At 44.4% G+C, this 25,831-nt stretch overlaps 2 protein-coding genes across 4 annotated transcripts in view; one reads left to right on the forward strand and one right to left on the reverse strand.

The window, feature by feature from the left end:
• Positions 1-1,463: 1,463 nt before the first annotated feature.
• Positions 1,464-15,810, forward strand: GTPBP2 (GTP binding protein 2). Of its 2 annotated transcripts, none has more exons than XM_037842550.1 (12): positions 1,464-1,755; positions 5,441-5,467; positions 5,767-5,951; positions 6,348-6,456; positions 6,656-6,853; positions 7,177-7,351; positions 7,509-7,728; positions 8,190-8,325; positions 8,445-8,503; positions 9,109-9,280; positions 9,756-9,920; positions 10,146-15,810. In XM_037842550.1, the coding sequence occupies exons 1-12, from the start codon at positions 1,714-1,716 to the stop codon at positions 10,320-10,322; spliced, it is 1,665 nt and encodes a 554-aa protein (XP_037698478.1). In that variant the 5' UTR covers positions 1,464-1,713; the 3' UTR covers positions 10,323-15,810. The 2 variants fall into 2 exon arrangements, with proteins under 2 accessions (XP_037698478.1, XP_037698477.1); XM_037842549.1 differs by lacking the exon at positions 1,464-1,755 and adding an exon at positions 3,092-3,292.
• The window catches only part of POLH (DNA polymerase eta), a 50,355-nt gene continuing 35,898 nt past the window's right edge, over positions 11,375-25,831 (reverse strand). For both annotated transcript variants that reach the window (XM_037842547.1, XM_037842548.1), the window contains 2 exons: positions 16,833-17,002; positions 11,375-15,136 (listed from right to left, as the gene is read on the reverse strand). In XM_037842547.1, coding sequence (XP_037698475.1) covers positions 14,227-15,136; positions 16,833-17,002 — 1,080 coding nt within the window. In that variant the 3' untranslated portion in view covers positions 11,375-14,226. The remainder of the gene's footprint in view (positions 15,137-16,832; positions 17,003-25,831) is intronic.

The raw sequence follows: 25,831 nt of genomic DNA on the forward strand, positions 1-25,831 counted from the left end.
AAGAGTTAAGGCTGGAGTAGACAAACAAGAGCCAGATCACACATGGCCTTTTAGGCCATGTCAAAGAGTTTGAACTTGATCCTGTGGGGGATGGGGAAGCTTTGAAAAGTTTTAAGTAGGGGAGTGACATGATTACATTTACATTTTCTAAATTTAATCTCCACACTAGCTGCAGTGTAGAGATTGGATTACAGGGAGGATAAGAGAAGAGGCAAGGATACCAGTTGGAAGGAGTGGCTGCAATTACCCAAGTGCATGGTGAAAGAGGTCAGTACTAGAATAGTCACAGTGGGGTGGAGGGAATTGGGTGAACCCTAGAAATATTTAGGTGGATAAGATCACCAAGAGAGGGTGTGTGGAGTGAAGATGTGTAGAGCCAGGATCTTAAAGACACTAATGTTTAGGGATGAGCAGAAAGCCAGAAGAACCTGAGACTGAGGAGTTGCCAGAGAAATATAAAGAAAAATAGAGAAGTGTCAGGTCATGGAAGCCAAGAAATGGGAGTCAAAACATACAATAAAAGTACAATGATTAAAGTAGTGTGTTATTGGCTCAGGAATAAACAAACAAATCAATAAAACAGAAGGGAGTCTAGAAACAAACTCATGGATATGTGGATCTTAGGATATGATGAAGGTTGCTTTTCAAAGCAAATAACTCAAGACAGTTGCCTATCTATTTAGAAAAAAAAAGTTACTTCCTACAACACACTCTAAAGATGAATTCCTGATGGATTAATGATCTAAACGTGAAACAAACCCTTAAAACTGATAAAAGAAAATGTTGGAGAATAATTTATAATCTAGGAGTGGAGTTGGCCTAGACATGACACAAAAACAAGAAAGCATAAGGAAAAGATTGCTAGATCTGAGTTTAAGATCTGTGTTAAGATGCTATACACAAAATTAAATGAGTAACTAAACACCAGGAAAAATGTTTTCAAAGGGTTAATATCCATGATCTACCTATCCGTGTGTGTATACTATATAAAACCTCATTATATGTGTGTATGTATGTATCCTACAGCCAAACACCTCATAGGCAACTCCTCCAGGAAACTAAACACATATACCACCTTCCATCTCCCAGGACCCTGATCTCCTCCTGGACAGACATCCTTGTTCAGCTTACTCCTCTTGCCTTCACTCCTGTCTGCGGTCGAACAGGTTGTTCAAGAATGGGATATCAAAATAAGTTATCCCCTCCTATTTCTTAAAAGATGGTCTTCACTTAGGAGACATGGGGATTGGGGTGGATGGAGTAAAACTGTGTTTTGGGGTTGGTTAAAGAATCCATGTAGATAAAGGGACAAATGTTATCAGGCAAGTGCAGAAGTCCATGGTTATCAGGAGGGCCCAGCTGGGGGAGGAGAGGATATTGGGGGAATGGCCTTAGGGCTTCCTTCCAATCCCCACACATTTCGAGATCTCTCACTGAATTCTCCAGTCTGTTTCTAAGCAGCAGTTGCCCTGGTGGGGGTGAGCCCCTGGCTAGGGGTCACCATTGCAGCATAGCCCTTCCCGCAGCTGCACAGGGTTAAAAAGAGAGAAGTCACTGATGTGCTTTCAACAATTGAAGATCCTTATAATTGGCTGGGACTGCCAGGTCCTTTTGCAGATTTTGGTCCCTACACTCTCACCACTCTAGGGGACTTATGCCATGTAGACAGCAACTACATGAACAGCCACCGGCCTTGTGACCTTGTGGGGAGCCATGGATTCCAGCAAGTGTGGATCCCTGCAGGCATCACCAGAGGTAAGTCACTGCTGGTGCCTCCTGTTTTCTGAAGAAAACTGAAGTCTGAAGGGAAGAGTTATGTATGAGGTATGTATGAGCAGCTCAATGTTTGTGAAGGAAGGGGAAGTGGACATATGGTGAGTAGTGATTCATGAGACAGCTATGGGGCTAAGAATTTAACCCTGGCGTCCTGACTCCCAGGCCAGCAATGCTAACTGCTTCTCGACCCTGCTTTTCTGGTGACTTGTGCACTGGTTTATGTCTTTGAATGTGTTCACTGTTTGCTGACTGCAAGAGCCCTAAAAAAGCAGGAGAGGAAGAGAGAGCTTGGCAAGAAAGCCAAAAGTCAACCATCACCTGGGGCCCCTGGCCAAGTTTCTATTCCCGGCCACTTCCCCCCTACCCCCACCCTACCTCCTCGCCCTCACCCAGGGTGATGTAACTGGAGCTCCAGTCCCGCCCCAAGTAGGGGCCAGCCTATAGTCCTGACTGTAGTAAAACCAAATTCGGTTCTCCCGGATTGGTTCTGTTTCAAAACAAAGTGTGGGGACTGGCGGGGGGGGGGGGGGGGACGGGACGGATGCTCGTTCCTGGCATCCTTGTAGCCCTCAGGCATCAGTGCTGGTTTATGGTGTCAGGCCTCCTGTCGGGGCCACCGTGGGGCCTCGGGCTGCTGAAAACAGCCCCCGGACGGTGCCAGCCCTGGTAATAAAGCAGTGATTACTGTGTAAAGGTGGCATAATCATCACAACAATAACAGCGGTAATTAAGCTAACCACCATCCGTCCCTGGCCTGGCGTTCGCCCTGACTCATCCCGACAACAAACCGGCCATCGGGGAGTCAGCAGGCTGGAGGAAATAGTCACACTGAATTCTGGAGTTCTCCAGGTCCGAAACCTGTTGTCTGGGATCCGCAGGTGCCAGACCCAGGGCAGCCCTTCGCCGTTAGTGGTCGAGCCCTCTAAACCTCCCCCAAGGCCCCAGCAAATGAGCCACTCAGAAAGCGGGACTGGAAACCAGACTACAACTCCCTTGGGCCTTTGCGCGCTAAGGCGCGCTTCTTGCCTTGAGCTCCGAAGCCACCCACAGCCCCCTTACGTCGCAATGTCTCCTGGGAGTTGTAGGGCGGCGACGTGCACTTTTGAGCGAGGTCCCAGGCTTGAAGACTCTATATCCCGTGGTGCCCCGCGGCTGTTTCTGACGCTACCCGGAGGCCCAGGGAGGTGAGGGGGCGTGGCCTGAGCAAAGCCACACCCCGCTCTCTGGCTGGTCCGACGCTGCGGTGGCAGTAGAGGCGGCGGCGGCGGTGGCAGTGTTGGTGGCGGTGGCGGGGGGGAGGGGCCGGGTGGGGGGCTGGCGGCAGCGGCGGATGGACTCGCGGGTATCGGAGCTGTTCGGCGGCTGCTGCCGGCCCGGTGGGGGCCCAGCTGTGGGCGGAACCCTCAAGAATAGGGGGGCCGGCGGCAGCAGCGGCTGCGGGGGCCCGAAGGGGAAGAAGAAGAACGGAAGGAACAGAGGGGGCAAAGCCAACAACCCTCCGTATCTGCCCCCCGAGGTGAGCACCTGGGAAGTAGCGAGATGAGAGGAAACCACTCCTTCCGGTCCCGGGACCCCAGGGAGGAGGGTCAGAGGGAATGAATCCCCCCTTCCGGTGTCAAGACTCCAGGGTAAAGGGGAGGCCCCCTCCTTCCGGTCCCGGGACCCTAGGGAGGAGGGACAGAGAGACTGGACCTTCCCTCGGGTGTCAGGACCCTATGGAGGAACGGTGGGGAGGGAGGACGGGTTCCTTCTGATCTAGATACCCACCTGGGGGAGAAGCGGGGAAAGGGATCCCATCTCCTATTCCCTTGGGAAGAGCAGAGTAGAACACCCTGGCCCTCTCCCTTTGCTGCTACAGAGGAAGGGGGATTGCATCCTGCGATGCAGTCAGATTAACCACCTTCAGAGAAAGCAGGCAGATTAATCACCATTTCTCCCAAACTTGTTCCACAGGGAGGAGGGAAGTACCCGGGAAAAGGGTAATATGTTTCCTCTCTCCCCCCATTACACATACACATACATACAACCAGAGGAATAGTGGGAGTCCCCTCACCCTTTCCCTGACCAGTGATGGTGTGGGGACAAAGAAGAATGCCTCCACACACCTGTGCCATCAATCCCTGACAGAGAACAACTGCTACCTTGTCCCTCTTAGGAAAGGAGGACCTAGGAGAAGAGCCTAAATTAGTTACCAGACTTTAGCTTGCATCAGAATTACCTGGATTGTTGGATCCCACCCCTAGACTTTCTGATTCAGTAAGTCAGGGCGTGCCTGAGAATTTGCATTTCTTTACAAGTTCCCAGGTGATGCTGTTTCAGGTCCTGGGACGAACTTTGAGAATCACTGACCTAGCTCATCATTTCTGAAGGCACCATCTTATTCTTTAGGGCCTGGGGGCCAGAGGGCTGAAAAGGGATGGAATGATGTCAGGAAAGGAAAAGGAAAAATAAAATGACCAAGGAGGAGTGATGCACATATTCAGGACAGACAGAATAGGTAAATTCATAGAGCCAAAAAATGATCAGTGGTTGCCATGGCCTGGGGGAGTGGGAAACAAGGAGTGATTGTTAATGGGTATGAGGTTTCTTTTTTGGAGGTGATGAAAATTTTCTGGAATTAGGTAGTGGTAATGGTTGTACAACCTTGTAAATATACTAAAAACCATTGAATTATGTAGTTTAAAAGGGTGAATTTTATATCTCAGTTTTTGAAAATGCACCCCTCCCCCCAAAAAAGGAAAAGAAATGCAGAACAGAGGCAAAGATCTGGCCCCAGACTCTTACGGAGCTAAAGCAAAGAAAGGAGAGGGGCTTAGACTTTCGTCTTGACCTTTGGGGTCATTCTCCTTTGAATGGATCTTAGGGAAGAAGGAGGTTCCTGGGTCACAGGGCCTAAACCCTTTCCCCCTTCATCTCACCATATCTCCACCTAAGAGGGGAAGGGTCAGACAAGATGCTACTGTGCTGGATCATCTGATATAGCGAGGAGGTAGAAGAGATGTGGAGTGGAGTCAGGATTTTACCTCAACTGAGGCATAAGGGTTAGGGGGCAGGAGGTAAAAGCCATAGTGAGCCTGGTTTATGGAGACTCTCCCCTTCAGTGTTTTCTGAGTGTCTTCTGCTCATCTCAGCCCCAGTTTCCAGGAGCCCTGCTCCTCTTTCACCTGAGCTCCTCTTTCATTGGACTTGTAGTGACCAGTGCTGAGCTCACCCTTTGGCCCTGATCCAGAACCTCTTGCAGCGTCTTACTCTTGATGACATCAGCTGAGAGGGGTGGGCAGGAAGGAAGTAGTGTCTCCCAGACCAGTGGCAAAGAAAGGCCTCAGCAGCCTGGGCACAGAGGAGACGTAGACTCCTGGGGAAAGCAGTCTGAGGCCCTGGGAAGAAGAAAGGAGTGATTTTGGATCTGGGAAGAATGTGCTGCTGGTGGTCAAAGAAAGGAGGAACTTGGGCTTCTATTGCTGGCTTAATCAGTGATTCACTGTGTCCTGGAGAGGCCACATCCTTGCTCAATAGAGGACTTGTCTGCCACTTACCTTTGACAGGCACTCACCTAGACAGCTGTCTTGCTGTCTCAGGATCACTGCTTGGGCCCCAGGGAATCAGAGGGAAATAGGGGCTTGGTCTAGATGATGTGTGGTAACTGCCACCTGTTTCTTTTCAGGCTGAAGATGGAAACATCGAATATAAAGTGAGTTTTAGGCTGGAGTGGGACAGGGAGATGGGGGAGGTTATCCTTGCCAGCATGGGATAATTTCTCTGAGATCCTTCCAAAGTTCATGATCTTTAGCAATTTAGGGATGCGGTTCAGGGAAGGGCTCTATACCTCATTCTGTTGGAGGGAGACTCACTCTTAGAGGGAGTCAGGGATGAGGAAGTTTTAGTGGGAAAGGAAGGTCCTGGTCCTTTAACCGGACAGGGCGGGTAGTATATGGGGTTGGGAAGAATACTTCTGAATTCATTTTCTCATGATGCCTCTCCCACCCTAAGCTGAAACTGGTGAATCCATCCCAGTACCGCTTTGAGCACCTGGTGACACAGATGAAGTGGCGTCTCCAGGAGGGCCGCGGTGAGGCTGTCTACCAGATTGGGGTGGAAGACAATGGGTTGCTGGTGGGACTAGCTGAGGAGGAGATGCGGGCCTCCCTCAAGACCCTACACCGGATGGCAGAGAAGTATGCTTCCCCTCCCCGCTCAGTTCTCCCTTACGTATCTCTCGGGAGCACCCAGATAAACACAGTCTCCTAAGGCCTGAGGGACCAAAGTGGGACTTTATCCTTTGGCTGCCTTCTCTTTGCAAAGGGCTGAAGTGGGGAGGGTTAGTGTTCTGGGCTTCATCTCACTGGACCTAAGCTTTTTTGATTCCTGATTTAAGACTGTTTTGTTTTGTTTTTATTCTTTTAAAGGGAGTTATGGATCTGGGATGGATTGGTTGGGGGTTAGAGGGGGATTAGGAAGTAAAGTAAGGTGTTGGGAACTCTGTGGAAGGTGTGGGAAGACCAGTGGTCCAGAGCCGACTGGAATGGGAGGACTACAGGTGAGGTATGGCAGCTGTGGCCTTGCTCTGACAGGGTGGGTGCAGACATCACCGTTCTCCGGGAGCGGGAAGTAGATTATGATAGCGACCTGCCCCGGAAGATCACCGAGGTGCTGGTGCGAAAGGTCCCTGACAACCAACAGGTGAAGCACACGCCCTTCCCTGCCCCCTAGGCCCACAGTCCCTGGGAGGGCCCCGTGGTGACAGACTCTCCCCTGGCCTGGGATCCTGGGGGTGTCCAGTTCATCACTTGCTCCCCAGGGAGCGTCACTGTCCTTGACCCAAACGTCAGTGGACAGAGGTGAGGGATTGGAGCTCTCATCCCTGGCAATTCATCCACAGTTCCTAGACCTCCGTGTGGCCGTCCTGGGAAACGTGGACTCAGGGAAGTCTACTCTGCTTGGAGTCCTGACCCAGGGAGAACTGGACAATGGGCGGGGTCGGGCCCGGCTCAACCTTTTCCGCCACCTGCATGAGATTCAGTCTGGTCGAACCTCCAGCATCAGCTTCGAGATCCTGGGCTTTAACAGCAAGGGAGAGGTGCATGCAATCAATGGGACCCATTGGGGCCAGACTCTGAGGATGGGATGGAAGCAGAGGAGGACAGAGGCCTGGGCAGAGTGTGGAGACTTTTTGGAGTAGTGTAGATGAAGGCCCTGAGAAGACTGTGAACAAGCTGTGTCCTTCTTAGAAAACAAATGGGGAATCAACTGAATGAAATCAGAACTGGGGTTCAGGGCTAAGAGGCAGGGTCCCCCAGGGACTGGTTTAGATCCTGGTGACTCTTGGGGAGGCTGGTTTAGATCCTGGTGACTCTTGAGGGGGCTGTCAGTGGGCACTGAGAGCCCTGGGCTCTGGGACAGGTGGTGAATTACAGCGACTCACGGACGGCCGAAGAGATCTGTGAGAGCAGCTCCAAGATGATCACCTTCATCGACCTGGCAGGCCACCACAAGTACCTGCACACCACCATCTTTGGCCTCACCTCCTACTGCCCCGACTGCGCCTTGCTCCTCGTCAGTGCCAACACTGGGATTGGTACGAGGACTTGGGGCGCGGATGGGGCTGGGGTGGCGGGTGCTGATTCTCTCCCACCTGGGCCTCCTCAAATCTGGGAGCCAGACCAACCATCTTCTTCCCTCTCCTCCTTCATTCTCCCTCCTCTCCTGCTGCCTGTTTGCCTTCTGTGAGGCAGCTGGCACCACAAGGGAACATCTGGGGCTGGCTCTGGCCCTGAAAGTGCCGTTCTTCGTCGTGGTTAGCAAGGTGGATCTGTGTGCCAAGACCACAGTGGAGAGGACAGTACGGCAGCTGGAGCGGGTCCTCAAGCAGCCTGGCTGCCACAAGGTTCCCATGCTGGTCACTTCTGAGGATGATGCTGTCACTGCTGCCCAGCAGTTTGCTCAGTCACCCAAGTAAGCCTGCCTCACCCCAGAGCCCTGATCCACAGGGAAGGCCGCCACAAAGGCCTGGTGCCCAGGTGCATGGTGTCCCACCCTCAAGGTCAGACCAGTTTGGGCTCAGTTCCATGGTTCTTCAGACTGGGATTATAGGAGGGAGTCTTTGCTGAAATGCTTGACACCCCCCATCCTCCACCCCATCCCTCACTTTGAGCCAATTTGAGCTTTGTTGATGCCCTGGGACCCTGGGGAATGAAGTGATAGACCAGGTATCTGCCATCTCCTTTGGGATGGGTTTTGTGTGTTATATTCCTTGGCTGGCTCATGGAGAGAGAGAGAACCTAAAGCTCTTGAGGAGGTTAGCAGGTAGGAGAGAGGGAGCCCCCAGCTGCCCAGCGAGTAGCTCACCTTCCAGTGTATGGGACGCTTGCCTCCTGCTGAGACTTTCCTCATCTGTCATTCCACACCTCCTGCAGTGTCACCCCTATCTTCACACTGTCCAGCGTGTCTGGAGAGAGTCTGGACCTGCTCAAAGTGTTTCTGAACATCTTGCCGCCACTCACCAACAGTAAAGAGCAGGAGGAGCTCATGCAGCAGCTGACAGAATTCCAGGTAGTAGGCCGCTCGAATAAGCAGTGGGTTGGGAAACAAGGAGGGGTGGGTTCTGACAATCCCAGAGTCTGTCTTAGAGATTTTGGATCTGCCATTGATGGAATCTTCTTTGGCTTCAGGTGGATGAAATCTACACAGTACCAGAGGTGGGGACTGTTGTTGGAGGGACACTTTCCAGGTGAATTGCCTTGCTTGTTACCCATCCCCTCTCACACATCCTTATACACGAAGACATGGCACAAAGGAGACCCTGGGACTGATCAGAGCCCATCTAAAGGATTTGCATGTTTGCAGATTAGCCTTTCATTATCAGAAGAGCTGGAGAAAGCTACTCTATTGGCTTATAAGGGAAGAAACAGGATTGCTGCTTTTTTTGGGAATCTCCAGGCCCCTGAGGAGGTGGTATGGGTCTTAGGCCCCAGGAAGAAAACTGGAGTGTACTCAACTGACTTCATCTCAAAGTGGAGAGATGAAAGGTCCCTTAAGACTTTCCAAAGCAAGGGATGACGCTCCAAGGGATAACTTGGTCCTTCAGGGTTCAAGTCTTCAGTGTTGTCAAACCAGCAGGTACTTCTCTGCCTTTCCTGGTAATAGCCTTCAGAGTCTGAACTCTGGAGTGGGGCAAGGCAATCATCCCCCCTACCTCCAAGTCTGAATTTAGGGTCTTTTTCCTCCACATGAGGGATCAGCCTTAGAAGGAAAGGAATGTTCTAGGTGACCATAATGCAGAGAAGTAGGCAGGGGGCCTAGCTGATGCTGTGCCACCTGCCCTCTGGGCTGCAGTGGGATTTGCCGTGAGGGGGATCAGCTGGTGGTGGGCCCCACGGACGACGGCTGCTTCCTGGAGCTGAGAGTATGCAGCATCCAGCGCAACCGCTCTGCCTGTCGTGTGCTGCGAGCTGGTCAGGCTGCTACGCTGGCCCTCGGGGACTTTGACCGTGCACTGCTTCGCAAGGTGAGGTGGGTGGGTGGGTTGGAGAGGGAACACAGAGGTGCCTAAGCAATTGGCTATCGGATGATGAGCACCTGTCTTAGGTGCTTCAGAGAAACTCAAAGGCAACATGGTCTATAACCCAAGAAGCTTATGGTCTGGTTACACAGACTGTCTGTGTGTGAAAAAGGCATAGAATACTCAGAAAGGAGCAGATCGCTAAATGTAAATTGCTATGGTACAACCTATTTAAAAATTGTAAAAATTTTAGGGTCCAGGACTAAAAAAATACAAAGGATTTGAAGGGTTAGAGGACATGGGAGGTGGGTGAGGAAGAGTTCCCTTTAAGAAGGGTTTTGAGTATTTTCTTTTGAAGTCTTTGTGTTTGGAGTCCTAGTGGCAGAGGAGATTCAGGAGTTGTAAAAGGGTGTGGGGTAGCTAGGGAGGAAGTCTAATGCTAGGTCTGCCCTTCCTGGGTCTGGGGGCTATGCCTCCCCAGGGCATGGTGATGGTGAGCCCCGAGATGAATCCCACCATCTGCTCGGTGTTTGAGGCAGAGATAGTCCTACTGTTCCATGCCACAACCTTTCGGCGAGGCTTCCAGGTGACAGTGCACGTGGGCAACGTACGTCAGACGGCAGTGGTGGAAAAGATCCATGCCAAGGTGAGAGGGACCCGGCCATGCCCCCATTTCTCCAGGAAAAAATCAGAATTCTGCCTCCAGAAAGGAGGCCTGGCTCCAGACTTGCAGAGAACTCCGTGATCACACAAAGGGAACATAGCCCCACTTGGGGTGGGTAAAAGCCTGATAGGCCTGGGAGGGTGGAGAGCTGGTAGAGAATGGGATGGGAGGCACTGGCCAGGGCCAGTGATTGCGTATCTGCTGCAGGACAAGCTGCGGACAGGGGAGAAGGCGGTGGTACGTTTCCGCTTCCTGAAACATCCAGAGTACTTGAAGGTGGGCGCCAAGCTGCTGTTCCGGGAGGGTGTCACCAAGGGCATCGGCCATGTCACTGATGTGCAAGCCATTGCAGCAGGAGAGGCCCAAAACAACATAGGCTTCTGAGCTCCCCAGCAGAGACAGCTCTGTTGCTGTCCCTACAATATATAAGGTGACTTCCGGCCATGCTGCCCCTCGTTGGCGGCTGTGTGTGTTAATAGGCTAGGGAGTGAGGGGTGCTGTCTACCACTTGCTCCCTGCCACCTTACTGGAGAGGTGCCAAGCTTGGTGTGGCCAGGGGAGGGGCAGTCCTGAGGGAGAAGAAAGAATTCAGGGCAGTGCTCAGCAGTCGTGTGCCCACCTGGTTGGCTCATCAACCCTGACAACCCTGTGGCCTGTCTACTGGAGAGAGCTGACCATGCCACCTTGGCCCCACTATCAGGACTGAGCATGATCCACCAATGTGGTCCCTGTACTTCAGGAATTGTCACAACTGAGGGTGGTCTTCGAAAGCACTCTCTTTTCTATACCTCAAGGCCATATAAGTTGCCCGTCTTTACCTGACTGTGGACAAAAGACATCTGCTTCTGGCTACCTGATGGCCCAGGGTCTGAAGAAATGGCACAGGGACAGTGAATGGCAGTGCTCCCACCCAGTGCTGGGGCCTGAGGCCTACTCCTCAGCTTTATCCCTTGGTCCTTCTTCACTCAAGGGCCATTTCCCCAGTTCCTCCTCTCACAGGCCCCACAGGTGCTATTTGTTGTGCTGGCCCAAGTGTGGGGCTGCCAAGCTAAGGTTTGGCATACCAAAGGCCAGCTGCATGTCAGTCTTGTCCTTTCCTCTGCAGTGATCTGTTGGTTTTAATGCTGGATCAAATAGTATGTTTTACTTTCCAAGACTGGTGGTTGAGGATCTGATCCACAGCTTCCTAACTGCCACCCTCCTCCTCCCTCCCTGCTCCCACAAATTCCTCTCGTTTTAGTAATTTGCAGTGACTATCCTCTTCCCTCTGTTGCAGGGAACCAGGAGAAAAGGGAGAGCTGTTGCCATAGTTCCTACTTTGTTGGGCATGGACTCCCTTTTTTCCCTTTATTAAGTGTCCTGGGTTCCCATGGACTCAGGGATTTGTTGGTTGAGGTTTCTCTGCGTATTTATATATATATACACACACACATATATTGTACAGAATAAAAATGTTTTATTGGACATACTGTGCTTATGCTTAAAACAAGCTCAGCCTGCAGAGAGATATTCCTCTTCAAGATGAGATAAAAACAAAACAACTGCTGACCCCTGAATGGGGAAAGAATCTAGAATCCTTCAGCTGTCTCATCCACCATTCTTCTTTCCCTCTCCCCAACAACGGATCAATGTTCCATTATCCTAACCAAGTATGCTGGTCTGTTTTGCAGAGTAATTTGAGCAAGAAGAGTAGAAAGTGAAGCTTACACCTTTTCAGCTGAAATAGGTAACTAATTCATGGAATTGGCCACTTGCTACTGGTCACAATACCATGGAAATTTTGATACTAGAGTGCCACTTGCTTAATGAAAAATAGAATTTAGAGACAGATCTGTTGCTTCACACTTTTGCAGTGCAAAGCAGTGAGAAGTGAGGTTTATACACCCTAAACTGGGTTCTTGGGCTCCTTGGGACACTTGGTCAAATCTTAGTCCCTTTTCCTGTTTCTGATTATCACATATTATAGGGCCCAAGGTCAATTGCGAAAAGGAAAAAGGGGGTTGGAAAGTGCATTCTGAGCACTGGATTTGGCAAAAGAAATTTAATGATAAATAAATGGGGCCCAAGGTCTCATGAGGCATTCTGCCTCCGGGGTATTAAGTGGTAGCTTCCCTCCCACTTTGGTTCAGCTGCTTTTTCAAATATGAGTTTAACTTGCCACCAGTTTAGTAGGCTGTGGCTGAAGAACTTCCTCTTGTGTTGGAAGCTAAGAGCTGTTTACTTCCTTCTGTACTGTTGCTGCTAAATAGCTGTGAGGAAGGAAAGGTTACATTCAGAAAAGGTACTATAGCTTTAACCCAATACTGACCTTTGCACAGCTGTTTGCTGTCCCCTCTAGACTGGATCATTGCCAGTCCATTGGGGCAGGCAGGTTGGCATCCCCAGAAAAACAAGGCATGCTGCCATCTTTTTTGGTCACCCACCAGCCAACATCTCATCCCCTCCCCTTACACACTACCAAGTCCAACCTAGGTTTCTACTACATTGCTTTTCTACATGACCCCTTCATTCTAGGCACATGAGTAGAAAGAGGTGGAGAAGCTTGTCAATTTGATCTGAACACAGCAGCCAAGATAAATGAATGCTTTAATCCATGGTTTGTCTTGTTTTGTTTTAAATGACTTATCTTTTCCTGGGGTCAAGAAAAAAGAAACTTTAGACAATCAACATCTCAGTACTTAATAAGTCATCTCTGAGAACTAGTGAGCCACTTTTCTACATTTATAAAACATTTAGGAGGATAAAAAGGTATATAAGACAGGCCACCAAAGATTATGTATATTTTTATTGTTTCAGTTATGGTAATCAGATCTAAAATTTTTCACTACATGCATTCAGCCAATGAATATCAGACATCTGTTATGTGCAAGACACCATGAATTTCTGCTTTCAAGAAACTACAAATCCCATAAGGAAAAGGCCATGCACACAGCGAATACTGTCTTATTAGATATTTAAAAGTGCCACAATGCTGGAAAATGTTTGAAGAAATCATTTCGTACTAAACCCAGTGCCATTTCCCCCCCTCTTGAAAGTAACACAGACCTCCTAATTTACAAATAAAAGTGGGGGTGGGAAGGGGGATATATACATTATTCTTCCTCCCATCTCCCAACTCAATTCATCTTCAATTTGGTTCCCTGCATAATTCAAGGTTTCTGTAAGATGTCATGTCAGAAAAGTCAGAAGAACTGAATGCAGTACTATATATATTGGGCCAAGTACAAAAAGTTACAATCATGAATTTTAAATAACATAATAATAAAAACCCTAAGTTCATACTTCAGTGGGAAACAGATTAAAAGGCCCAAGTACTTAGCTCTTAAATTTGTACTTTAAGGTTTAAGGAAATGTCATTGCCTTCTACAGCCTTGGCTTTTGGTATTTTCTAGATCAGTACTTCTCAAACTTTAAGACATATACTAATTGCCAAGAGAATCTTGTTAATATGCCTATTCTGATTCAGTAGGGGTGGGGGTGAGACTGAGACTATTTCTAACAAGGTCCCTGGTGATGCTAACGCTATTCCTCAAATCACACTTGGAGTAGCAGCAAGGTTCTAGAGAAGATTTAGTTTTGATCTTGGCTTATCCAATCTACATTTCCTGAACTGGTCTAGGAGCAGTCTCATTCTACATTAGGACAAAGAGCCAGAGGTAGAAGAGCCAATGGCTAAGACAGGTTATACTAGGGTTTACTTGTGTAAAATTCAGTATTTGGGTAGCTTTTGTGTACAGAGCTCTGCCCTAAACTAGTTACTGTATCACTTCAGGGTTTCAAGTCTTCACATTCTCCAACTGAAAATATGGAATTTTAGTCAAGGTGTTAAGTTTTTTGTTTGTTTGTTTTAACAAACTCAGTTCTTTGTGCAAATTTTAAGTTCAATAACTTTAAATCCATTATATCTAATCTTCAATAATCTGTAAAGTAGTATTATCAAGATTACAGATGAGGAAAGTGACCTGTTCAAGGCCATTCTCAGAGTTAGAGGCACAGCCAGGTTTGGAACCAGGTCCCTTAGGCCCCAAAGCCCATGTATTGTATGACACTGCCTCCCTAAACTCTAAAGATTAAAATTCAAAGCACTTGTAACTCTGGAAGATGGATTTTTACATCTCTATGAGCAATGGGATTAGAATCCATGCCTGTGAAGAGATGGGAGCTTTAACCTAGCACCTAATTGGACTACTTTTTAATAAAAATTTGATAAAGTTATGGATTTCCTTGAGAAGTAGACATTATTTCCATTTCCCAGGTTACAAATAAATACTAAAACCCTGCAGCAAGCCTAAGGGCAGCACTTGTGTGTTAATGGCTTAAAAAATGATTCCAATGTCTGCATGCCCTCAGGCTTAGGGCGTTTATTACTGGAGGCCAAAGGACTCTTGGGATTTCTCTTGCCTTGAGGAGAAATGGCAGGAACAACCCGGGGAGTTGAGGAATGGGGCTGCAAAAAGGATTTCTGCAACTCCAGTGCAAAATGATAGTCCATATGTTCTGGCATCTCCCACACTGGAAGCAGGAAGCCACACTTCTCACAGGGCACTTGGTCCTCAGCATCAAGAAGACTTGGAATAGTAGCTGCCTTTTGAGCCACTTCCAGAGCAGACTTGGAGATTAAAGAAGCAAGCCTGCTTGGGCTGCTCTGGGCCAAATCCATCTCTGCAGAAGTCGCTTTTGAGGATTCTGGTTTCGACACCTCTTCACAAGCAGGGGCACAATCTGTACGCTCTGTTGGAAGATGTTCTGGTAATTTTTTAGGGCTGGACAATGGATTTTGTGGAGGGAAGGAAATGGAAGGATTATTAAGCTGCTTCTGCTTTATGGCTTCCAGACTTTTCTGCTTAAAAAAGGGCTCTGTTCCTTTAGTACGACTGGTTTGGAAAGGCAGCGAGGGTTTGGATGGTGAATTGGTTTCTGGGGCCTGAGGAGTGGCAATAAGAGATGAAAACAAAGCTTCTTTGACTTTTTTCTTTTCTGCAACCTTTTGGAAGAATGATTCCAGAGAAGTGGTTGCTTTCTTAGTGGTTATTACTGCTGGACCACTTTCCAGGGTCTTAGCTTCTGAACTGGTAACTGGCACCTTTGGCAGAGAACCTTGGTCACTGCTTAAGAAGACAGTGATGTCTGTGCAAGATGAAGGGGCAGAGGCAGAAAATTTTGTAGCACAGAGGAAAAGCATTATGAGGGGAGGGGACCTGTATAGAAAGTAAAGGAACAAGATTAGCAATGGCTCACTACTTCAGAGCTAGGACATATTTAATTCATAAACGACTGGGATTCTGGTTCTGCCATAAGAGGAAATTATCACATGCTACAGTAGTTCTCAAAGTTTAGCACATATCAGATTGTTAATACAGATTCAGTGGACCTGGAGTGGGCAGAGAATTGGCATTTCTAGTGAGTTTCTAGGTGAGACTGATGGTCTGGGACCATGCTTTGAGAACCACTGACTTAGGAACAATGGATCCCCTGATAGCTGGGTATGAGTTTTATAAGACACTGCTATAGAGCTGCTATAATTCAGGGTTGGGGCAAGAAATTTTATTCAGGGCAGCAGGAAAGTTTTAGAATATTTAAACTGGAAAGACGCAAAAAAAATCTTTCTTACCATTCCCGTTTTTAAATGGTGCCACCTAAGCCATCCCTGACAGACTGTCCGCTCTGGAATTTTTAGAGAATAAAATTCCAGAACTGCTTTTGGTTGGCCATCCCAGTGTCTCAGAAATATTTTAAGAAATTTCTTATCACAAAATTCCTCATTATGTCTAGTAATTCTTTCATGTGTGCTGAATTGGGAAAGATGAAATGTACTTCTATATACAGATTAGTCTCTTAATGAGGAAAATAATAAATGCTACTTTTAAATTGTCTTGCTTTCCTCAAGTTTCATGCTTTGGGACACTCTTAGAATCAAATAATTTTGATGCTTCTCTGCCAATAAATGTCACACTATTGGTAAGTAACATTTGTTAAAGTCAATTGTAAGTTTGCAAATAAGGTTTCATATGAACATAGTACAATTATTTAGTTCTATAAAATTGTTCAATATTTGAAAATAAACACAGTGGAAAGTGAAAGTTAAGTAAATTTTAAGTAGGGAACAAAGAATCCAACTTTAGAGACCCCATCATATTGTAGGTCATATTACAGAAGAGTAATGCCGATAAATTTAGATAAGCAATAATTTAGGTAATTAAATGTTATTTTTAATAATAATTAAGTAAACAACCAATTTATCTTTCACAATTTCCATTGTGAATTTGGAATACTCTTCAATTTAACGGGCTATGTTAAAAAAGCAGAGGATCATCCTGGCCATGAAAATTATTAATACCTGGACAGTAAATGAACACACTCCATAAAGAAACTTTATCATATATTTGGTTATCATACTTCATGACCAACTGAAAGCAAAGTTTATTAATGAATATGACATTCATATAACACAAATGGTGCTTATAACTGATTTGGGAAGTTTGAGATTATCAAGATACTTTTTAAGATAGAATAATCAAGTAGTTAAGAGAGATGTTCCCAAGTGTATTCTTGAAACTTGAGCTCTGTACTCCAAGTGTAATAACTGGTCATTCTCCTGACTAGAGCAAGCTGATACAGGCAGAGATAGTCTTAGTTCATTCTGTCTTCTAACCTAGCCCTGGGAACTGTAATGCATCAAATATCAGACAGGGGAGCTGCAGCTGAGCTGCTTTGTTTCTGGGGTTGCAATGGCCCTTTCTCCCTCAGTGCATGACCACTCCATTCCCTTCTGCAATAGGTGCTTCTAGCCAGAGTCACAGAGACTACTTCAACTAGAAGAGCTCAGATGCCCACTAATTTTAGAGCTAAGACAGGGCAAAAGTCTCTTTTGAGAAGAGTTAGTGAAGAACTCACCATTCAGTTTGGGTTCCAGATGTATTACAGTTCCTGATGACAGCAAAGGCATCATGACTCATCTTGTGAGCATCATAGCGGGTAAGGGCACAGCAGCGGCGCAGGCTGCTGAGACGTTTATCTCCTTGTACACGAATGCTCACAGCCAACTGTGTGGCTACCCTGTCATTCTGTGGGTGGAAAAGGATTAAGACCAGAACTAAAGTTAACATGAGCATCTAGATTCTGTATACTGAACTACATGAGAGAAAATGAAGAATGGTGTGGAAACTGTAAGTTTAAAAAATCAAGAATAGTCAGTAAGCAAAGAATGAGACTGTTTATTCCATCATTTATTCATATAAACTACAACTACATACTGAGAACCTATTAAGCAAAAGACACTGGATTAGGTACTGTGAGGGCTGCAAAGACATTTTCTGCCTTCATATATATTATACATATAGTATAGATGCTATACTATACTATGGAATCACATTTTCTGAATAAAAGCTCCGATTACATGGATCCAAAAAAATTTTTGTGCTATTTCCGGGTGCAAGAAATAATTAAAGGCTAGAGACGGGACAAGATGGCAGCATAGGGAAGTGTGGAATTTAGTTCATCTTATAGCCAGGAACAACTAGTAAAAAAGTCTGGAAAAACCTTTGGGGGACATCTGTGACTGGACAAACATTGTACACCAGTCTGGAATGGGTGGAAAGGCTGAGACTGCAGCATAAGAACTGTAAGTAAAGCTCCCCAAACTGCGGAGCTGGTGCCCCTCCCCCACTGACATGGCAGGCTGAGTTGGAAAACTTCCCTGTGGGAAAAAGAAGCAGTCTTCCAGGAGGAAGGGAAGATAGCTCAACCAAGCACCAATTGTGGTTTTAATTAACAAATCTGGACTACTGAATACAAGTTAGGAGCACAGATAAACCCAGCGCAAGCAGGACAGGAACCTGGAGGTTTCTACCAGCAAAGAGGGAGGTGGGGCTGATGGGGGAAAAAATACATAAAAACAGAAGCTTTTGGAATCAACTGAGCTCACAATACTTGAAAAGGGCTATGGTCTCTAAGAAAAGGGCACATGGAACTGGGCACCAATTCTGGTTTTTGTCTGGTACCTGGGGGGCTGGGGACTGGCTCTGAAAAGGGATTTCTTTCCTTTTTCCTTTTTTTTTCTTTCTCTCATTCTAAGTAGCTCATTAGAGAAAGCCTCTGTTATTTTCAGTTGTCAGTGCTGACCCAGGCAAGGGTGGAGTTAAGATAGTCAGAGAGTCAAAGGAAGAAGTCATATGTAGGAGATAATTCCCTAAAGGGCTTATCTTCTCTAAGAAAAGGGGAAGGTGGGCCCAGTTCAAGTGGTTGCTCTCCTTCAGAGAACTCAGACCCTTGGGTCTTGGGTGGGGGCAGACAGAAACAGCTTAAGCTTGACTTCTGACACTCTCAGCCCCTGGCAGGGAGAAGGTCTACTGAGAATTAAAGGCAATGCATCTCTTTACACCGGTGGGGAGCTGCAGGCTGACAAGTGTCACCTATCGGGCAGGATAGGAAAGGCACAGCATCTAGAGGCCTCAGGAAGGTCTGATAACATGCTGGGTCTCATCCTCAGGGAAACCTGAAACTGATTACACCCTCTTCCTGAGACCTGGGCCTGTCTGGTCTGGGAAAATCAAATTGGGGTAATCAAAAAAACCAAATGCCTAGACAACAAAAAATTATGAATCACACTAGAAAAAACGAAGATCTGGCCCAGTCAAAGGAATAAGCCTATGCTTCAAATGAGATACAGATGTTGAAACAACTAATTAAAGATCTTCAAACAAATATGCTAAATCAATTCAAAAATCAAATCAACAAGTTGAGGGAAGATATGGCAAAAGAGCTGAAGGATATAAAGAAGAAATTGGGTGAACATAAGGAAGAAATTGAAACTTTGAAAAAACAATTGGCAGAACTTATGGCAATGAAAGGCACAATAGAAGAGATGAAAAACACCATGGAGACATACAACAGCAGATCTCAAGAGGCAGAAGAAAGGATTCAGGAACTAGAGGACAGAACATCTGAAATCCTACACAAAAAAAGGACAGATAGGAAAAAGAATGGAAAAATATGAGCAGGGTCTCTGGGAAGTGAATGACAACATGAAGCACATGAATATGGGTATCCCAGAAGAAGAGAAGGGAAAGGGGGCAGAAAGAATAATGGAGGAAATAATCACTGAAAATTTCCCATTTCTTATGAAAGACATAAAATTGCAGATCCAAGAAGCACAGTGTACCCCAAACAGAACAGATCCAAATAGACCTATTCCAAGACACAAAATAATCAAATTATCAAATGTCAAAGACAAAGAAAGAATTCTGAAAGCAGCAAGAGAAAAGCAATCCATCACATAACAAAGGAAGCGCAATAAAACTATGAGTGGATTTCTCAGTAGAAACCATGGAGGTGAGAAGGCAGTGGCATAATATATTTAAGATACTGAAAGAGATAAACTGCCAACCAAGAATTCTATATCCGGCGATATAGTCCTTCAAAAATGAGAGTTTAAAGTATTTTCAGATAAACAGACATTGAGAGAGTTTGTGAACAGACCTGCTCTACAAGAAATACTAAAGAGAGCACTAGGCAGGTAGGAAAACACAGGAGAGAGAGATTTGAAGAAGATAGTAGAAATGAAGACTATCAGTAAGGGTAAAAAGAGAGAAAATAAAATAAAAATATGACACATAAAATCCAAAAAACAAAATGGTAGACAGTAGACATTAGTGAAATTAGCCAGAAACAAAAGGACAGATACTCTATGGACTCACTGATATGAACTAACATTGATGAGCGAAATTTGAGAGTTAAAGTTGAGAACACAGGTTGTCAGGAGATAGAAAGAAGTTAGAAAATGGGCATTTGATGCTGAAGGAGTACATAATGTTCAACAGGATTGATTGTATAGATCCAGAAATGAATAGCATAATACTGTGTGATGGTAGCACAATACTGTAAGTACTCTGAACAAAGATGAGTTTGAGTATGGTTGAAAATGGAAGGCTAGGGGCATGTATGACACCAGAAGGAAAAACAGAAGATAAAAACTGGGATTGTACAATTTAGCAAAACCTAGAGTGGTCAAGGATGGTGATTAAGTACAAATATGAGAATGTTTGTAAAAGAGGGAGAACAAATGAATGTCAACATTGCAAGGTATTGAAAATTGGATGGTATGGGGGGAAAAATACAATCAATGCAAACTAGAGTCTGCAGTTAACAGTAACACTGTAAGATGCTTCCATTAATTGTATAACAAGGCAATATACCAAAGCTAACTGTCTATAAGAGGGGGATATAAGGGAATGATATGGGATTCTTGGTGGTGGTAGTGTTGTCTGACCTTTTCATTCTCTTTTATTTTTATTTTTCTTCTTTTATATTTTTATTCTTTTTTTCTCTCCTTTTCCTCTTTCTTTGCAGAAGAAATGGAAATGTCCTCATATAGTCTGTGGTGGTGAAGAAATAATTATATGATTATACCAGGAATCACTGATTGTTTACTTAGAATGGATTATATGGTGTGTGAATAAAACTGTTTTAAAAATAAACAGAGGGATACAAGTGCTGGAGAAAACATGGAGAGATGGATGTACCTATTCACTGTTGGTAGAGAAGTAGAATGGGGCAGCCCATCTGGAGGCCAGTGTGGTGGTTCCAGGAAGCTAACTATGGGGTTGCCATATGGTCCTGCAACCCCATTATTAGGTATATACTTGGAAGAACTGAGAGCAGGGACATGAATGGACATTGCACACTGGTGCTTATGGTGGCAGTATTCATGATTCACAATGGAGGGAGGTGACCTAAGGGTACACTGACTGATAAACGGAATGGTGAACTGTGGTGTATACATACAATGGAATATTGAGCTACAGCAAGAAGAAATGAAGTTGTGAGGTATGCAATTAGGTGAACAGACCTTGAGGACAGTATGTTGAATGAAATAATCCAGAATAAAAAAGACAACCATTGTAACACCTCACTAATATGGAATAACTATAATGTGCAAATTCTGAGAATTGAATCTGAGAACATAGGTTATCAGGGGAAGGCTTATGGTAAAGGTTCCTAGAGTGTAAGCTCTTACTGCAGTCACATCTGTTCATGAGCTGTAACGGTTATTTCTAAATTCTGAGATGATAAACTCTGTGTATAACCCAGTCAGCCCCTGGAACTTCAGGTATCTGTGAGACACCTGAGACTCAGAGCCAGAGTTTGGCAGCTATGAATGTCAGCATTACCCCATACAGCAACTGTTAAGGAAGCTGAAAAGAGATCAGACTTTTTTTATTAGAGATATGAACAAAAAGGACTTGGTTAAGACTAAGGTAAACCAGACTAAAGGGAAAAGGATGATATTGACTGTATTTTAAAACTTCAACTTCTGTATGAGACCAAAGGAGGAGATTGATGTTTGATGGAAAATCAGTATTTTCTGTAGCATGCTATATAATGTAATTTGTATGGTCAGTTTACTCAAACACCATAATTACATGGAACCTTGAATAGGGAATGAGATCTGGTTGGTTTGTATAGGTCAGCATGAAACCCCAACACATCCCAGAGTAATTTGGGTAGAGAATAAAAAGTTTCAGTGGCTGAGAGATTTCAAATGGAGTCGAGAGGTCATTCTGGAGGTTATTCTTATGCATTATATATATATCCCTTTTTAGCTTTTAATGTATTAGAATAGCTAGAAGGAAATGCCTGAAACAGTTGAACTGCAATCCAGCATCCTTGATTCTTGAAAACGATTGTATAACTATATAGCTTATATGGTATGAATATGTGATCCCTTTATCCAGTGTATGGACACATGAGTAGAAAAAAGAGGGACAAAAAGTAAATGAATAACAGAAGGGGAAAGGAGTATGCGATGTTTTGGGTATTCTTTTTTACTTTTATTTTTATTTCTTGGAGTAATGAAAATGTTTTAAAAAATTGATTGTAGTGATGAATGCACAACTATATGATGATAATGTGAACTGATTATACACTTTGGATGATTGTATGGTATGTGAATATATCTCAGTAAAATTGCATAAAAAAGAAATAATTAGAGAAGATATAATTTGGATGATAGAATATTAGATTATCTAGGATATTTTGATGGTTGATAGGAACAGGACAGAATAAGTGAAAACGGGACTTTTCTGAATATTTTTTGTGGTATCAATGTGGGATGCTTAAAACAAATACCTTAATACTATATTCTAACTTCCGACTATAGGAAATGTTCATGTAATTCTATGAAAGGAAGATCCAAGTTAGGATGTCAAGACTGAGGAAAATACCAGTAGTATATGTATTCTACAGTCAAGTCTTTTCCTTTTTTCTGCCCTGATGCCCTTACGTTTAATAAGAACAGAAATTTCCACTAGCACCCCTATAGCCCATCTATGGAAGATTCAGGGTAGTGAGCCTGCTTCTAGAGAGCAAGACTGTTGATTCACTTTTCAGTGAACTCTAAGAATCTGAATACTGTTGATGCTCAGCAAATAGAAATAAAGGTCAAGCAGATGAAGGTCAAGACAGTGAAAAGTCTACATAGGGATCCCCCTCAAAAAGAAAAGATGCTAGTGAGAAGAAATACCCTGAAGGCAAAGGTGCCGAGAGCAGCAACTATTTTGGGGGTAAAGAGAAACAGAAAGGCATGGAGACTGAATGAAAACCATCTGTGTGGATTTGTAAAACTTGAGAGAATATAAATTGGCAATTACAAAGGTGTCTTTGTGACAAACCATTCAACTATAACTGAATGCCTACTAAGTATTAGGCATTGTCTAGGCACTAGAGATACAGGAGAGAAGAGAATTAAGTCCATGCCTTTCTGGACGCTCTGTGGTAGTGGGGAATACATGTCATAAGCAAATAGGCATGTAATAGAAATGACTGACAAATGAGTGCTTTGAAAAAAAATAAAGCAGAGGAAGGCAGAGAGTGATGGAGTCTACTAATGTGACAGAGTGCTTATGGAAGTCCTTTTGAGGAAGTGAAATTTGAGCAGAGACTTGAATAAAGTGAGGGAGCAAATTTTAAGGTTATATGAGCAAAGATTCTCCAAGCAGAAAGACAGCAAAAGCAAAGGTGATAAGGTGGGAACTTACTTGGTGTGAGAAAAGAGGAGGAGGCCTGTATGGCTAGAGCCTAGTAAATGATAGGGAGAGGACAGGAGATAAAAGTCGGAGAAGTAACCAGAGACCAAATCATGTTGGGCTTTATAGAATAAAATAAAAGATAATAAAAGATAAAATAAGTCCTTAACATTACCTAAGTGTGAAGGGATGCCACTGGAATGTTTTAAACAAATCCAGATTTATTTTTTTCCTTAAAGATGGATCTCTTCAGGGACCTTCCACTGTGCCACACTGAACAGTGGCAAGAAATGACCTGGGGTGGCTTATAAGGAAAGGGAGATGAGAACAGAGAGACACCTAGGGGGCAAATAAGCCAATAACACAACTGGAATTATAGCGTTTATATTGCCTAGCAGAGAAACAAAAATTCACCACCAATCCCAGCTAAAAAAGGGCAAACTGGCAGTTCTGGACTATTCCCAATAGTATTTAATTGATTTGTAGGACTCCCAGTTGTTTCAAAATAAGAGGATACATCAAACGATATCATTAAGAAAGTGAAACGATAACCTAGAGAATGGGAGAAAATACTAGCAAGTCAGATATCTGATAAGGGAATTGTAGTCAGAATACTTAAAGAAACTTTACATCTCAATAATAAATAAAATGACACAATTTTTTAAACGGGCAAAGGTCCTTTCTCCAAGGAAGATATACAAATGATAAGTACACGAAGAGATGCCCAGCATCATCAGCCATGAGGGAAATGCAAATCAAAACCACAATGCTTCACATCCACTAGGATGGCTAAAATTAAAAAAAGACACAATAACAAGTGTCGACAAGGATGTGGAGAAACTGGAACCCTCATACAACATTGGTAGGATTATAAACAGTGCAACCATTGTGGAAAACAGTTTGGCAGTTCCTCAAAATGCTAAACATAGTTACCATATGACCAAATAATTCAACTCCTAGACATTTCCAAGAGAAATGAAAACACATGTCCACACAAAAATTTTTGCATGAATGCTCACAGTAACATTATTCACAATAGCCAGAAAGTGGAAACAAACCAAATGTCCACCCACTGATGAATGGATAAACAAAATGTAGTATATCCATAAACTGGAATATTATATTCAGTCATATGTATGCTACAACATGGGTGAACCTTGAAAACATTATGGTAAGTTTAATAAGCCACTTACAAAAAGCCAAATTTTATATTCCATTTATATTATATGTCCATAAAAGGCAAATCTACACAGATTAAGTAGATTTGTGGTTGCCTAGGGCTAGGGATGGGTGGTGGAGAAATAGGAAGTGTAATGGATACAGAGTTTCTTTTTGGGGTTATGAAAATTATTTGTGGTGATTAATCCACAACTCTAGAATATACTAAAAAACACTGTACTGTCCACTTTAAATAGGTGAATTTTATGGTATGTGAAATGTATATCAGTAAGGTTGACTAAAGAAATTTAAAAGGAGAGGAAAAGGCATACTCGTCAGATGTCAATTCTTTGACTTAATACTGTCTCTAAGGACTACCACTACTTCTTTGTCACATGGACTAAATATTTAAGTCTGATAATTTACAGTCCCTTCCCTAAAAAATCCTGCTTAATGGCTACGTTCTCTGAGTCAAAAGTTGATGAAGGGCCACTCTATATTCAAGGTTGCAGGAGAAGTTAAATAAGAAAAACACAAAAGGTAGCACCAAAATGGTACTGAGGGAAACTAGACTTAGGGCTAGATTTAGGTCTTAAGTTCATTCACAGGCCCAAACTTTAAAACATCATGTTGCATTTCAAAAGCCTATGTTGGAGGAAGCAGGTTTGGGAAAATTACCCCCATCTTCCCATCTGTGTAAATTAAACCGTCTTTTCCTCTTCAGCTGGGTTCGGTGTGACTTCTATTAGCTGCACCAAGCACTGGACCCATATTTGCAAAGTGCCCCTTCTTCATTTTGGTGACCATGAAGGGACAAAAACATCTAAATGACATGCTTCTCAGTGGGTTCCTAGACCCCGAGGTAAGACATTTACAAGACTCAGCTCTAGAGCTGATGGAGACACTTTTCTCTGAGAGCTGGACAAGAGAGCTTCTTGCCTCAGGCATCCAGGACCCCAATGGTGGGTGGCTGCAGAGGAAAACAGCTCAAGGAAAGGAACAAAAGAAAGCTATCACCTATGAAGTTAACTGAGATGCTGACCTCCTAGGAGCATTCCTGTGTAAAACATTTCAGCAGCAAAAAAAGTCTGTGAAAGAAACCTAAGGCCTCCAGATTGATCCTATGCCAGATAAGCCCTGAAACCCCAGAGGAAACAGTCTCCAAGAACATAAACCAGTTTCAAGGCTCTATCCCACAAGGTCAACAACCCTTTCAAGCACAAAGAAGTTAAAATGGCCATTGCCCAGATATCCCTGAAGATTGAGAGAAAGACCAAATGGGAGGGAGAAGGTATAACTGAGAAATTTGGATTTAATAAATGACTGAATAGTGACTCATTATAGAGATACTTCTATTTAGTGCCTTTTGTTTTGGAATAGCCAGAAGGAAATATCTGAAGTTGCTGAACTGTAATCAAGTATCTTTGATCTTTGATAATGATTTATAACTACATGTCAAAAAATTCAGTTGACTGTGTTTGTACGGATCTACTTCTGGATGTTTTGTTCTTTCCCACTGATCTATATATCTAACTCTGACGATACTACACTTAGTTGACCTGCCTCTACTGAAAGACTTAAAATTCAGTAGAGCACAATACTAGTGGTCAATAAGAGGGAGTAAGTGGTATGAGAAATGTGGGGATTTCTTGTCTCTTTTCATTTCTTTCTCTGGAGTAACGGAAGTGTTCTAAAAATCATCATGGTGATGAA

Source organism: Choloepus didactylus, chromosome 7 (genome assembly GCF_015220235.1).
Source record: "Choloepus didactylus isolate mChoDid1 chromosome 7, mChoDid1.pri, whole genome shotgun sequence".
Taxonomy (NCBI): domain Eukaryota; kingdom Metazoa; phylum Chordata; class Mammalia; order Pilosa; family Megalonychidae; genus Choloepus; species Choloepus didactylus.

Bases quoted from the DNA above. Each gene is read 5' to 3' on its own strand.
- GTPBP2 (XM_037842549.1), top strand. From the start codon at position 3,107: ATGGACTCGCGGGTATCGGAGCTGTTCGGCGGCTGCTGCCGGCCCGGT. The intron at 8,504-9,108 runs GTGAATTGCCTT...TCTGGGCTGCAG, and splicing joins GTTGGAGGGACACTTTCCAG to TGGGATTTGCCGTGAGGGGG. The intron at 9,921-10,145 runs GTGAGAGGGACC...TATCTGCTGCAG, and splicing joins TGGAAAAGATCCATGCCAAG to GACAAGCTGCGGACAGGGGA.